Source organism: Mytilus californianus, unplaced genomic scaffold (assembly GCF_021869535.1).
Source record: "Mytilus californianus isolate M0D057914Y unplaced genomic scaffold, xbMytCali1.0.p SCAF_2, whole genome shotgun sequence".
NCBI classification, from domain to species: Eukaryota; Metazoa; Mollusca; class Bivalvia; order Mytilida; family Mytilidae; genus Mytilus; species Mytilus californianus.
In genome coordinates this window covers 133,985,721-134,000,817 of record NW_026262668.1, presented here as the reverse complement: position 1 = coordinate 134,000,817, position 15,097 = coordinate 133,985,721, and the positions used below count along the sequence as shown (strand labels likewise).

General features: G+C 34.5%; 1 protein-coding gene across 1 annotated transcript; it reads right to left on the bottom strand.

Annotated features, from left to right (window-relative positions):
- Positions 1 to 1,801: 1,801 nt before the first annotated feature.
- LOC127727824 (neurogenic locus Notch protein-like) lies at positions 1,802 to 14,186 on the bottom strand. The gene is made up of 3 exons (XM_052234939.1): positions 11,957 to 14,186; positions 8,909 to 9,053; positions 1,802 to 2,002 (listed from the first exon to the last, which is right to left on the bottom strand). The coding sequence occupies exons 1-3, from the start codon at positions 14,184 to 14,186 to the stop codon at positions 1,846 to 1,848; spliced, it is 2,532 nt and encodes an 843-aa protein (XP_052090899.1). The 3' UTR covers positions 1,802 to 1,845.
- Between the last annotated feature and the right edge of the window lie 911 nt (positions 14,187 to 15,097).

Below are 15,097 nucleotides of genomic sequence, written 5' to 3'. Positions count from 1 at the left end.
AAATTATGAGGTTCGTCTATTAGTTCTATGCTTTAAAGGAAACTGTATGTAAAGGTAAAACTTTAACCAAGCTTGGTCACAATCATCATTTGGGTATCTAGTTTAAAAAATGTGTCCGATGACTTCGCCTGCCAACCAAGATGGCCGACATGGCTAAAATAGAACATAAGGGGGAAATGCAAGTTTTGTCTATTATTTTGAATATAAAAATAAGGAGATGTGGTATGATTGCCAATGAGACAACTATCCACCAAAGTTCAGATTTAGTGGATTTAAGTTATTATAGGCAACCGTAAGGCCTTCAACAATGAGAAAAACCCATACCGTACTATAGGCAACAGTACGGCCTTCAACAATGAGAAAAATCCATACCGTATAAAAAGTTTGCAAAACAGATAAAACAATAAAATATAACAATTTTTACAGTAACTATAGTTATAAATATATAAGAAAAAGACTATTTCAAGAAAATTGCTCTCACGAACGACAGTTCATGCATTGTTGCGTCATCGTACCGTCATTCGTGATAATCTGCTATATTCAAACGAACGAATGTTGGGTTTAAAAAGGGAAGCCCGCAAACTCCCAACATCACATATTGCACTTCAATTTATATTGCTGTTTGGAATAAATCATCAAAACAACATAGTATTTTATTCACTAAGTATGTAAGTTGTTTAAGTTTAAACTATTTTCAATTTAGACTTATTACTGGGTTTGTACTAACATGTTTAAACAATTCAAACGAAAACACCGAAGCAATAAACAAATAACAAATATGACAGACAGCAACCATAGACAACTACTTAAATATTAAAATACACACATGTCTGACAAGTTTCTATTTTGCATGGAACTTATATTGGGACGTAGGACTGTTATTTGTCAGTTGTTATTGGCTTTGACCTAGCTCTCAGTAACTGCGAGTACTCTCAGATCTGTAATTTGTGTCTTTTTTTATGTTAGGGATGTATAAATACCTTGCCAAGCCCGATCTGTGTTTTTGTTCGATTTTGTATTGCTTAGTTTCGATCTGATGAGTTAACCTCTTTTCAACTGATGTGTATTGTTTGTTCTTATGTTGTGATGGAACACCACTGTCCCAGGCTAGGGGAAGGGTTGATGGCTCACAAACACCCCGCCTCATTCTTTATGTGCCTGTCCCAAGTCGGGAGCCTGTAGTTCAGTTGTTGTTGGTTCATGTCTGTCATATTTGTTTTTCGTAAATTGTTTTGTTTTGAAATAGGCTGTTAGTTTTCTCAATTGAATTGTTTCATACTTTTTATGTCGTGGCCTTTTATAACCATCTATACGGTATGGGTTTTTCAAATTGTTGAAGATCTTACTGTTGCCTATAATTACTTACATCCACTTCATTTGAACTTTGGTGGATAGTTGTCTCATTGGCAATCATACCACCATGGTTTTGTATTTTCAAATATTTTAGCATCGAGCATCAATGAAGACAACCATTTTCATCGATTAAATAAGTATAAATTATGACATTCAAGCTCATTAGTCGAAATAAACTGACAACGCCATGGAAAAAAAGAAAAAGACCGAAAGACAAACAACAGTATACAAAACACAACATAATAAACTAAAGACCGAGCAACACGAACCCCTTAGTAATATAACATTATAAAAGAAAAAAAAAGTTATAAGAAAAAGTGCAAAGAATATTAAAGCTGACAAAGACAACATCTTAAAGCAATATCTGTATACCTTCTTCAGAGTTGAGATAGATATTAACTAAACACAAAAGAAAAGATGAGATCTAACTACGAATTATCCATTTATTAGTATGCATTAAACAAATTTTGATAAAATACCGTTCTTGCTTAATTATAAGTTTTCGTTATCGATATAATTCAAACCATTCAAACATGTACTTGTGGTCGGATATGTCAAAGCCAGCCTTAGGTGCTCGTTGAAATCTTTAGCCGACAAGATATATCCTTTGCATGAAGCTGTAAATGAGTAACTAGCACTGCTGTTTTCCCTATAATCAAATAAAGAAACGTTTATTCTTCAGGAAATTACATCAACCTGTCTTTGTTATTTTGTTTAGATGAAAACTGATACTTCACTACAGTAAACGTAATACTACATAGTAGATAAAATCATTATATTTTATACTAAATCCGTTTGATACTATAGGCTAGAAGAAGACGACTAAGTTATTAGTTTTTATTGGCTTTTAACTTGTTTCAGTAACAGAAAGTACTCTTTTGTTTAAATGTTGGCTGTTTTATTCTGGGACCAATATGTTGAGTTAAACCATTTCCCAGTTATTTTTAGTTTGTTCTTATGTTGTGCTGAACCTCCATGGATTAACAAAAATCATCAATTTGCATATCCCCTCTGTCTTAATGGTAACACCATTGGACAGGGGAAAATATTAAAAGCCTCTTCTATTGATATTATTAACATAGTTGCTAATAGAAACCACAGCCAGACATCGCACGCGTACTGCTAATGCCGCAATTATAATAATATGAAACATCTTCAATATTCTGTAAATCTTTAAAATCAATGAATATATTAAAAACAACGGATATTATAATTTACCTCAATACATTTAATTGTACACAATTAAAGATGATCTTTTAGATTGTAATAATGTGTCGCCTTTCAGTACTAGTCCCTTTACGAACGAACTAGAATACTCAGAGGATCACAAACGTCTTGCATTGAAATTAAATCTGTTTCATCAGATCGAGATTTTATCAACTTATTCAGAACTAGAATTGATCAATATATCAAGTACACGTATATCTAATGACTGCTGCAATATTAAAAAAATGTGTACAGCAAAACTTTGATGACATTGAATTACCTATTCAACCTACAAGAAGCCTGGCAGGTATATCATTAACTATTCATCTATTGAAGCCGACGTTGATATCAATAAACTGTTGACATAGAGATTTATCTTACCTCCTATACGTTTCTAGGAATATGATTGGTTAAAAGCGTCCGCGTGAAGACCGTGTATATGCCATATTAGGTTAGTAGGGAGGCGGGCTTATTTCAATACACGGTTAGTAGTGGAGTTACGACTTTTGCACTATTTGATTATCTAAATGTATTGAAAGTTCTGTTTTTATTGTTATACCAAGGTTGTTCATATTAAATTGTTATTGCTGACATTATTTATTTTGTGCAGACCAATGGAAGAAGTTCTTAAAATTGAACACTTGAACACTTTAATATAAAAATAAGAAGATGTGGTATGAATGCAAATGAGACAACTCTAGTCTAAATTCAACAAATAAAGATAGTCGGTAAGATAAATTCGTTACATATTGTGCTAGTGACCTAATACGATATATACGGGGTCAGTAAATTCCATATGGGGTTCGCTCTCACCCCATATGGAATTTACTGACCCCGTATATATCGTATTCGCTCTCACCCCATATGGATTTTACTGACCCCGTATATATCGTATTAGGTCACTAACACACTATGTAACTAATAATGTCTCGCATATCGGCATACAATTCAGAAAAAGACAATCTGATGGACAGTAACGTTGCTTATTAATTCAGTCGCTGGACCATGCTCTAGTGGGCAGGGCCTGAAAATGGTCGACAAATTGAGATGTACAGATAGTAATGTAACGTTATGGAAATATCTTTGTCTATAGTAAGTAGTTCCTATCAATATGACTTAAGCAGAAAACTTAACATTGACAATTGATAATTAATTCTAAGTCACTGGACCATGTCGTAGGGGGCAGGGCCCCTAATAGTCGTCAAACTGATATGTACTGATAGTAATGCAATTTCATACAAAATATCATTAATATATCACAAGTAGATCATATAAAACTGACTTAAGCAGAAAACTCAACTTTGAAAATTGCTAATAAATTCCAAGTCACTGAACCATGACCTTGGGGACAGGGCCACAAAATAGTCGTCAAACTGATATGTACTGATATTAATGCAACTTTATATTAAAAATCAATGATCTATCACAAGTAGGTCCTATAAAACTAACTTAAGCAGAAAACGTAACAATTGTTGACGCCGTCGCCGGAAAAGCAATCCCGTATTTCGTAGCGATCAGTTTTTATTGGTGGAAGGAACCGGAGTGCCCTCAAAGAACCACTGACCTTCGGCAGGAAAACTAACAATCCTAGTCCATTAAGATTAGGTCTCGGGCGCACCCGCCACGTGCGGGATTCGAACTCACAACCTCAGTGTTGACAGACTAGTGATACAGTAGTTGGACTACTTAGACCACTCGGCCACCGTGGCCCCGAACTCTGAATGAAGTAGCGGTTGTAATTATTTTGCTCATGTACTTTGTCTATAAAGTGTCTCTATGCCATATTGTTTTTCTTTGTTGAAATAGTTATTTGTTTTATAGTGATTAAATAGAACACAATGCTGACTGCTGTACCCCAATTTTTGACAATTTTACCTATAATAAAATTGAGAATGGAAATGGGGAATGTGTCAAAGAGACAACAACCCGACCAAAGGACAGAAAACAGACGAAGGCCACCAATGGGTCTTCAGCACAGCGAGAAAATCCCGCACCCGGAGGCGGGTTTCAGCTGGCTCTAAACAAAATGTGTACTAGTTCAGTGAAAATGGACGTCACATTAAACTCCAAAACATACAAATGAACTAGAATTAAAAAAACATACAAGACTAACAAAGGCCAGAGGCTCCTGACGTGGGACAGGCGCAAAGATGCGTCGGGGTTAACATGTTTTGTGAGATCTCAACCCTCCCCCTAAAACTCTAGCCAATGTAGAATAAACAAACACACAGCAATATGCACAGTAAAACTCAGTTCAAAAGAAGTCCGAGTCCGATGTCAGAAAAGGTAACAAAAGAAACTAAGCAAAATGACAATGATACATAAATTAACAAAGGACTACTAGCAGTTACTGACATGCCAGCTCCATTCCTCAATTAAACTGATTAAAAATTATGTTTTCATTATATGAAAATCAAGTACAATCCCTCCCGTTAGGGATTTAGTATTATACCATCATAAAATATATGAGAAGAACATAACCCGTATCATGGCAGCAACTGGTTTTAGAATAAATGTGTTTATTTCCGATGCAAAGACCTTATGAGTGAATCAATATTATTACCAAAATATGCCATCTTTAATGACCCGACAACAGCACCGTAACTATATCCCTTTTGAATAAGTCTGTTTAAAGGTTTGATTAGCTTTTGAGGTGAATGCCGACATTTTTGTGCTTTGTATAGAATATTACCATAAAAGATTGGATGTGAAATACCTGAACATATAAGATGTTTGCGTGTTGATTTATATTTACGAATGACGTTCTTGTCCCGATGATAAAATTTAGTAAATGTTTTGACTTTTTGTGATATCGAAAACCCTGGTGTAATTATTTTTCAGTAAAACAGAGATTTATTTCGTTAAAATTAAATACGTTGTTACATACACGAGCGAATTGAACACATTGATATATATAAACACCATAATATGGTGAAAAGGGAACGTCACCATCTAAAAATGGATAATTAACAATAGGAAATGAAAAATCATCTCTTTTATCATAAATTTTGGTATTAATCTTCCCGTTAAAGATATAGATATCAAGATATAGGAAAGGGCAGTGCTCATTGTTAGTACTAGCTTTATTCAAAGTCAGTTCAGCAGGATAACTATCTTTAGTGTACATACTGAAGTCGTCATTATTGAGAGCCAATATACCATCCAAATATCTAAAACTGTTATTAAATTTTTGTATCAGATGTTGTTTCGATGGTTCTTTGCTGATTTTAGTCACAAATTGTAACTCTTAACAATACAGAAACAGGTCCGCAATAAGTGGTGCACAATTAGTCCCCATTGGAATTCCGATAACTTGACGATATACGGAATCTCTATAGCGAACAAAAATATTATTTAGTAAAAATTCGAGGGCAGTTATAGTATCAAAAGCAGGTCCAATTGACATAGTTTTTTTGTTTGTTGTTACTAAAAAATGACCTTAAAGAGTTTGAACATATATATTCGCATTCTGACTTTTTAAATGCCCATTTAATTAGGTGTTTGAATTTTTTCTTAATAAGATTATGAGGTAAAGTGGTATATAGGGTAGAAAAATCAAATCTTTGAACAGATTCGAAATCATCAATATAAGCATACAATTTATCAAGTACTTCCAACGAATTTTTAACACTCAACACAACTGGTTCCTGAGTTGAGAAACAGATACATCGTATCGGTCAGCTAATTCGTGATGGCGACCCTAAAACATATGTTGTATTGCTTTCAGTTGTTCTTCCTCATAACTCTGTTGGAACAGTTTTTTGTCAGGAGCACACCCCTCTTAACGAAGTACGGATAGTGTGAAGATGCAAATCCGTAATGTATTAATTTAGATGCTGGAAAATTAAAACTTGACGATTGAAAAATTGAAATCAACAAGGTTGCTATAAATTTTAGTTTAAGGTTGTCCATCTGTGTCAATATGAAAGAAAAGATCAATATCATAAACTGTTTAAACAATTTTACTACATCAAATGCGCATTTCGACAATAAAAGTCTCTTCAGTGATGCTCGCGGCCAAAATATATTTAAAAATCTTGAAATAATCAAAAAATAAAGAGCTGATAACATTAAAAAGGACAAAAAGTATAGCCAAGTATCAAGATATATGGGAGGTCATTTCTCGTTGAATTTGTTGCCAATTTTTTCAACAATTGTATCACTATGACATCATGCATCCTAAGCCTATTGAATATCAGCAACAAATACAACAGCTTGAAATACTGTGTATAGTGTAATGTATGGTCCTGGTGTAAAACTCGATACAATTTTTATCCTCATTGACACAGATGCGGGGAAATTTTGCACCAGCGTAGCAATCTTGTTCGGCTTTATATTTTGCACTTCATATTTTTTTGCTTATATAAATAAGAAGATGTGGTATGATTGCCAATGAGACAGCTCTTCACAAGAGAACAAATGACACAGAAATTAACAACTATAGGTCACCGTACGGCCTTCAACAATGAGCAAAGCACATACCGCATAGTCAGCTATAAAAGGCCCCGAAATGACAAATGTAAAACAATTCAAACGAGAAAACTATCGGCCTAATTAATGTACAATAAAATGAACGAAAAACAAATATGTAACACAGCAACAAACGACAACCACTGAATTACAGGCTCCTGACTTGGGACAGGCACATACATACAGAATAAGGCGGGATTAAACATGTTAGCGGGATACCAACCCTCACCCTAACCTGGGACAGTGGTGTAACAGTACAACATAAGAACGAACTATAAAAATCATCTAAAAAAGGCTTAACTCATCAGATGGATACAAATAGAAATACATCTAACAAAAACACAGAGTGGACATGGCCGGGTACTTGTGCATCCCAACACCAAAAAGACACTAAGTACAGATCTGAGAGTACTCGCAGTTACTGACAGCTAGTTCAAAGCCAATAACGACTTATAAAAACAATCATGCATCTAAGACTAAATTATCAATCAGTACACATCCAACATCCAATGGATTTAGTGTAAAGACGTCATAAACAGTCAGAGAAAAACATGACCTTGTGCAATGCCAAGATACAGGTATCGACTGATAGTAGGTCCATGAAAGTGCATATGTTTATAACAATAATATTTAGTTTAAATTTACTGATAACAAAATCAATATTAATACCAATAAAAACAATATTCAAAATCTAATTACAGTGTTGAATTGGTAACCTTTTAAATTAAGTTTACTTAAAGGATCAATAAGTTTACCAGGATCGTTTCTAAATTTCCGGGCACGGTAAACAACATCTCCGTAAAAATGTGGATGTGCTATCCCGTTTGAAATAAGTTTTACAACAAAACTTCAACACCAAATCTGTATATCTATGGAAGAATTTAGTAAAGGTTTTAAGTAATTTGTGGTAACGAAATCCCTGACTTAATAATTTACCAGTAATACATAGATTACGTTCAATAAAATCTAAAACGTCACATCAGACATAAAAAGCTGTAATTATACGCGTATATTCATAGAGTGGGCTGAAGAAAAAGATTGTGTCACACTCCTTGAAAATATCATGTAATTTACTCATTTACTAATTGGTATTTGACCCAGTTTACACTATAATTGATGCCTACCATTGTTTTTAAATATAGATAGGAGATTATCAAGTGTATAATTTATACGGTGTTTAATTTGTTGATTTCGATTGATATGTTTGCCATGAAACCTATTATTACGTTGTCTTTTATCAACACTATTCATGATATCAATAGAAGAAGTTTTAGATATGTTCCCTTGTCCAAGTATATTGTCATTAAGACCCAGGGGATAAGCTGTCTGAAGTCGTTTAATCCAAGACATTTCGATAATTTTACGTGAATCTTCAAATTGTTTATACGATTGCCCTTGTTGTTTCTGTGTCGTTTCGAGTGGTTGGAATCTTATCAATTTAATATTGTGGTTGTGTTTACCTAAATGTTGGTAAATTATGCTTTTGAATTTCTTAGGTTTTCGGAAGCGATTATAGATGTTCCTGTGTTCGTTAAAAAAATTCCCGTCTTGTTTATCCTACATATTGTATACCACACTTTGGCTTTGTTCAAGTAACCAGATAAATGAGGCTTTGAGTTTTTCATGTAAAGTCACGAAAAACTCTCCCGTTCACTGTTGCACTGTTGACCTAACAATATTATCAGAAGATAATCTAGATCAGGTTTAACCACCGCGTGTGTCATGTAACGTTGTTAACTTCATGTAATGTAAATCAATGGTTCATTTTGTCGTTAAACACATTGATGCTTTTGGAATTTGTAATGAATGACTCTCTTCATCCTGTTCATTGGTATTCAACAATATTTTCGAATGGGGTCACCAACTTAAAAAAACCTACCTGTCTACATCAAGAGATAATGACTTTACCATTGCTACACCATCACTGCATATATACCATTGAATGAGACACTTTACAGATGTTAAAACAGAATTTATCTTGTGTTCAATCACACCAAGTTGTGCTATTCTGACCGAAACTGGTTCTGAAAATAAACGAACATGTTGTCGTATGTTGATGTGGTTCATAAGTATTTCTCGTTTCTCGTTTTTTATATAGATTAGACCGTTGGTTTTCCCGTTTGAATGGTTTTACACTAGTAATTTTTGGGGCCCTTTATAGCTTGCTGTTCGGTGTGAGCCAAGGCTCCGTGTTGAAGACCGTACTTTGACCTATAATGGTTTACTTTTGTAAATTTTGACTTGGATGGAGAGTTGTCTCATTGGCACTCATACCACATCTTCTTATATCTATGTAATTTATAGTAGTACTCATGTTAGTAATATCTCACATCAACCAGTGTTCACCTTTGTCCTTCTAATCCAAAGTTATTTGTATACCATTTCAGTTGTCAAAACGATGAAAAATTATTTAGCACATACTTACAACTCCTCGTCAAATAACATGTTGTTTCTTAAATTAAAGAATATATGTTCACAATTAATTTGATATATCTTGATATGTCCTATGAGACTTTGTGAAATGAAATTCGAGCAACTTGATAGTATATATATATATATATATATATAAACAAGTATAAATTGAAAACAATGTTCAAACCTATGATTGCGTTGGATAAAAACCGCAATTTTTATACGTGTGCATGCAAAACAAATTTCTTGGTAGAGGGGTCTAAATACAGCACAAACAACAATTTCAAAAAGACCAAAAAAAGTGAAAAAGTCTATTTTAACAAAACGCATTTGACTAACAGGTCGAACAACTGATGTTCTTAAACTCTGCTGACTGCCATTGGAGATTGCCAAATAAATTGATCACCAGATTTAACGAAATGGATCTTAATAATAATTTAATATCAAACATAAAACAATAAACTTGTGGAAAAGATTGTATACCACAAACATGAGGTGCAAAAATTTGTACACCATATCCGGATTTCGACAATTAATGTCTCTTCAGTGATGTTAGGGATCGAAACGGTATTTTGAAGGCCGTATAATTTACCTCAATTTAGGATAGACTCTTGAACTTTAAAAGTCGAAATAGGATGAACGGATCATATAAACCCGAAGGAAAATACAATACAAGCCCAAACGAAAAAAAAAATAAAGGTTTAAATTGAAAACAACAATTTTTATACGTGTGCATGCAAAACAAATTTCTTGTTAGAGGGGTCTAAATACAGCACAAACAATATTTTCCAAAAGACCAACAAAAGTGAAAAAGTCTATTTTAACAAAACGCATTTGACTAACAGGTCGAACAACTAATGTTCTTAAACCCTGCTGACTGCCATTGGCGATTGCCAAATAAACGGATCACCGATGTAATAAATGGATCTTAATTGTAAATTTAATACTAAACAGAAAACTATAAACTGCGGAAAAGATGGAAAACCGCAAACAAAAGGTGCAAAGGTTTTTGTACACCATATTCGGATTTCGACAATTAAAGTCTCTTCAGTGATGTTAGGAATCGAAACGGTATTTGGAAATCCATACAATTTACCTCAATTTAGGATAGACTCTTGAATTTTGAGGAGTCAAAATAGGATGAACGGATCATATAAACCCGAAGGCAAATATAATACAAGCCCAAACGAAAAAATATAAACAAGTCTAAATTGAAAACAACGTTCAAACCTATGATTGCGTTGGATAAAAACCACAATTTTTATACGTGTGCATGTAAAACAAATTTCTTGGTAGAGGGGTCAAAATACAGCACTAACAACATTTTCTTAAAGACCAAAAAGTGAAAAGGTATATTTTAACAAAACGCATTTGACTAACAGGTCGAACAACTGATGTTCTTAAACCCTGCTGACTGCCATTAGCGATTGCCAAATAAATTGATCACCAGATGTAATCAAACAGAAAACAAAAAACTTGCGCAAAAGATGGAATATCGCAAACATGAGGTGCAAAAATTTGTATAAACCATATCCGGATTTCGACAATTAATGTCTCTTCAGTGATGTTAGGGATCGAAAAAGTATTTGGAAGGCCATATAATTTACCCTATTTATATATACTAAAACAGCTTTAGCTTTAATTAAAAAAAAAAACAAAAAACCAAAAACAAAACCTTTAATCTTAATAATTGATCTATTGATTACCGCCATGAAATCGAAATCAGAATTTAAAACATGTAGAACACCCACCGCCATTTAACTGCATCTGCCTGTCTTTAGTCAATTCATTTTGTAATTTACTATGCAAAGAAATGAACATATCTCTTCTTCAACATACATACTTATACAAGCAGCTACATGTACCATATTTCCTGTTGAGTTCCAAATTCGAGTTTGATGCATTTATAAACTCAAGATCTGACATCACTGTAAGTCTCAAATTGAACAAATATGACTGCTATGATACTAGCGAGTAAATTCACATAACATAAAACTACGTTAATGAACTCCGTTTTACAAAAAAAACTGTGATACAAGTAGTTATTAATATAAACAATCAACATACCAATTATTAGATTACTCAAGTTGTAAATATGTGCTAAATTGAAGAGTCAATGAAAATGTATACACTTTAGTAAGATTTCGGGGTACAGCCTTCCGCTTTAAATTTCATAGTACTTTGTACATGTATATACCTTTTCATAAACTATTCCTTACACATTTATGGCATTATATGTACATGAAAGTCGTGTACTATGGAAAACATTGATTTGCCATTGGAGAAAAAGACGTTGGTTTAAAGACAACTCTTGAACAATTGTACATATTCATTATTTGCACAGCCCCTCGCTCTAAATTCCATAGTTTACCTTTCCATAAAGTAAACTTTACACATTTATAGCAATTCATAGTACATGAAAAGTCGTGTACTACGGAAAATATTGATTTTTCCATTGAACAAAACATTTTGTTGGTTTAACGACAACCTTAAATCAATTGTACAAAACCATTACCTGCTTTATTTCTAAACAAATGCACACTTGCAGATCGTTTATTTCTCCAAAGGCATCTATATCCCCCAAACTGGTTTTGACAGTATGAACCGCTTGGACATGTGCTCCACATACACTCATCAATATCATGTTCACACTGGCGACCAACCCAGCCTCCAGTACAATGGCAGTAGTATCCATACTGAATGTTGACGCATGTGCTGTTGTGATGACAAGGTGAGGATGCACACCAGTCTATTTCTGTCTCGCATGTTTTTCCTATATACCCTCTGTCACAAATACATGAAAAGTTTGTATATCCGTTGATACACGAACCACCATTTTTACATGGGCTAGTATAACAAAAATCGAACGTTTCGCATGTCTGTCCAGTGTAAGTGTTGTTACATACACATGTGAATTGAGAATTTCCATTTAAACATATACCGGAATTGATACATGGATCGGTATGACAATAGTTGTAAACAGAGCAATTTTTGTCTTCCCATTCCTCTGTACAGATGCACGTGTAATCAAAGTTATGATTTAAGCACGTTCCGTTATTGAAACACGGAGATAAATAACAGAAATCCACGTACTGACAACGATTTCCTCTCCATCCAGGTCTACACTGACAGGAATACCCTGAATTATCTTCCATACACATCCCTTTATTTTGACAAGGTGAACTATTACAGGGGTGAAAATGGCACTTGTAATCATCTGCCTCGTTCGTACAGTTTTCTAACGGGTTACACGGACTGTTAAAACAGAAATCTTGTTTCTCGCAATGTTCACCAATCCGTCCAGGTACACAATGACATATCGGCCCGGAAGAGGTATCACTACATGATCCACTATTTGTGCAAATCATTGTAGTACAATTCGCACACTCGTAACCACTGATAGTGTTTACACATTTGTAAGTTGAATTACATGGATTATTACTACACTCATCAATGTCAACAGAACAGTCCTTGCCCTCCCAGAAGTCCGTGCAATCACAACGAAAAGATCCGTTAGTATTAACGCATGTTCCATTATTACTACATGGAGACAACAGACATTCATTGATGTCTGTTTGGCATCTATCTCCTGTCCATCCTTGTTTACAGTTACATATATATCCAGGAAGAGAATCAATGCATGTTCCATCGTTTAAACATGGGATACTTTGACAAGAGTCAACCCTTTCCTCACAATGTCTCCCAGTCCAATCTTCTGTGCAATTACAAAAATAATTCCCCTGTAAATTTACACAGACTCCACTGTTTTCACACGGATGAAATATACACTCATCTTCGTCTTCATCACAATGTATACCTTTCCAATTTGATAAACATTGACATACATATTCATCTCCATTTATAACACAAGTAGCATTATTATGACATGGAGATGTGTCACATGGATCTAAACGTAGGTCACATTTATTTCCAGACCATCCGTTATCACAAATACAAGAGAAATTACCATCGCTATTGTTACATTTTCCATGTATACCACATGGGGTATATTGACATTCATCTATGTCGATTTCGCAGATGGAACCTTTCCAACCCGGTTCACAATAGCATTTGAATGATCCCTTGATATTTTTACATATACCTTTATTTTGACAAGGGGAAGAATCGCATTCATTTACGTCAGTTTCACATCTATTTCCTGCCCAGCCGTCGTGACAAGCACACACAAATCCTCCAGGAATATTTATACAGCGACCATTGTTACGACAGATCTCTGTTATTATGGTATCATTTATACTAATGCCATATTTACATTCGTTCTTATCTTGTTCACAGTTTTGACCAGTCCATTCCTTAGGGCAAGAGCAAATAAGATTTTCATTATGATAGAAAACATTACCTCCGTTTTTACAAGGATTCAATATTGTACGTCCTACGGTGTCATCGGGTAATTCACAAACAGATCCTTTCCACCCAACTGGACAATAACACAAAAAGCTGTTAGAATTTCCAAAACAAATTCCCGAATTGTTGCATGGGTCATTAAAACACGGATCTCGTACTTCACATCGATCTCCAATCCATCCTAATTTACATACACATCTTAGTCCAGTGTTTAACATGTCACAGAAATCTGCATTTTTACAGAGACTATCGCAACCAGTTGTTTTACTTCTATTCTGATAAGTTATTTGTGATTCCGTCTGAAATTTACAAGGCTGAGTAGAACAATGATTTACCTCGGTACAGAAATTCCCATGCCAACCTCTATCGCAGGAACACATTGGTTTATTACGACTGACTTGGCATGTTCCATGGTTATTACAAGTTTCATTATGACATTTTGTTTCTGTTTTACATGTTGTACCACTCCAACCATCAAGACATTGACATGTGAAACTATTGCCTAAACTACTGCAATTCTTCGAATTATTACACGGATTGTTTGCACAATGATCAACAGACGTACATGCTTTCCCAATCCAGCCTTTTGTACATACACATGAGTATGTATTAGCTCCATTTGTGCATGTGCTCTTATGCTGACATGGAGAACCGGAACAGTAATTTCGAATACTACAGTTTTTCCCTACCCAGTCAGAAGAACACGAACACTGGTAAGTATTTCCTTGATTTTTACATTGACTTCCATGGTGACATGGGTTAGTGGAACAGTAGTCCTGTACGTTACATTTTGTACCCATCCAGCCGTTGTTGCATGCACAAGAAAATGAAGTCTGTTTATTTGTGCAGTGCCCATTGTTACATGGAGACTTTGAGCAATAATTATGTTTTTCACAATTTATTCCAGTCCATCCAGTGGTGCAATTGCACGTATGTCCTTTTGCGCTATTGATACATCTTCCCTGATTCTTACAAGGAGTTGTGCTGCAGTGATTAGTTAAAGAACAGTCAATTCCAGTCCATGCGGCACTGCAAAAGCATTTTCCTTGGATACATCTCCCTCGTCTATTGCAGTTTTTAGGGCATTGTTTAGTTGTTATATGTTTCATTGTAGATGTTGCCAGAGACTTTGTTGATTTCAAATGAGGACTAATTTCACATCTCTTTCCTGAATACCCAGATAAACATCTACATGAAATAGTATTTTTGCTTCCAGCTACACATGTAGCACCGTTTTTGCAGGGATGACTATCACATGTTTCAGCTATATCACATTGTTTACCGTAAGTTC

Coding starts and splice junctions, on each gene's coding strand:
- LOC127727824 (XM_052234939.1), bottom strand. CDS start 14,186: ATGTGTTCCTGCGATAGAGGTTGGCATGGGAATTTCTGTACCGAGGTA. Junction 9,054..11,956: donor TTTGTTTAGAAATAAAGCAG/GTAATGGTTTTG, acceptor GTTTATTTTCAG/AACCAGTTTCGGTCAGAATA. Junction 2,003..8,908: donor TTATCTCTTGATGTAGACAG/GTAGGTTTTTTT, acceptor ATTTGATTATAG/GGAAAACAGCAGTGCTAGTT.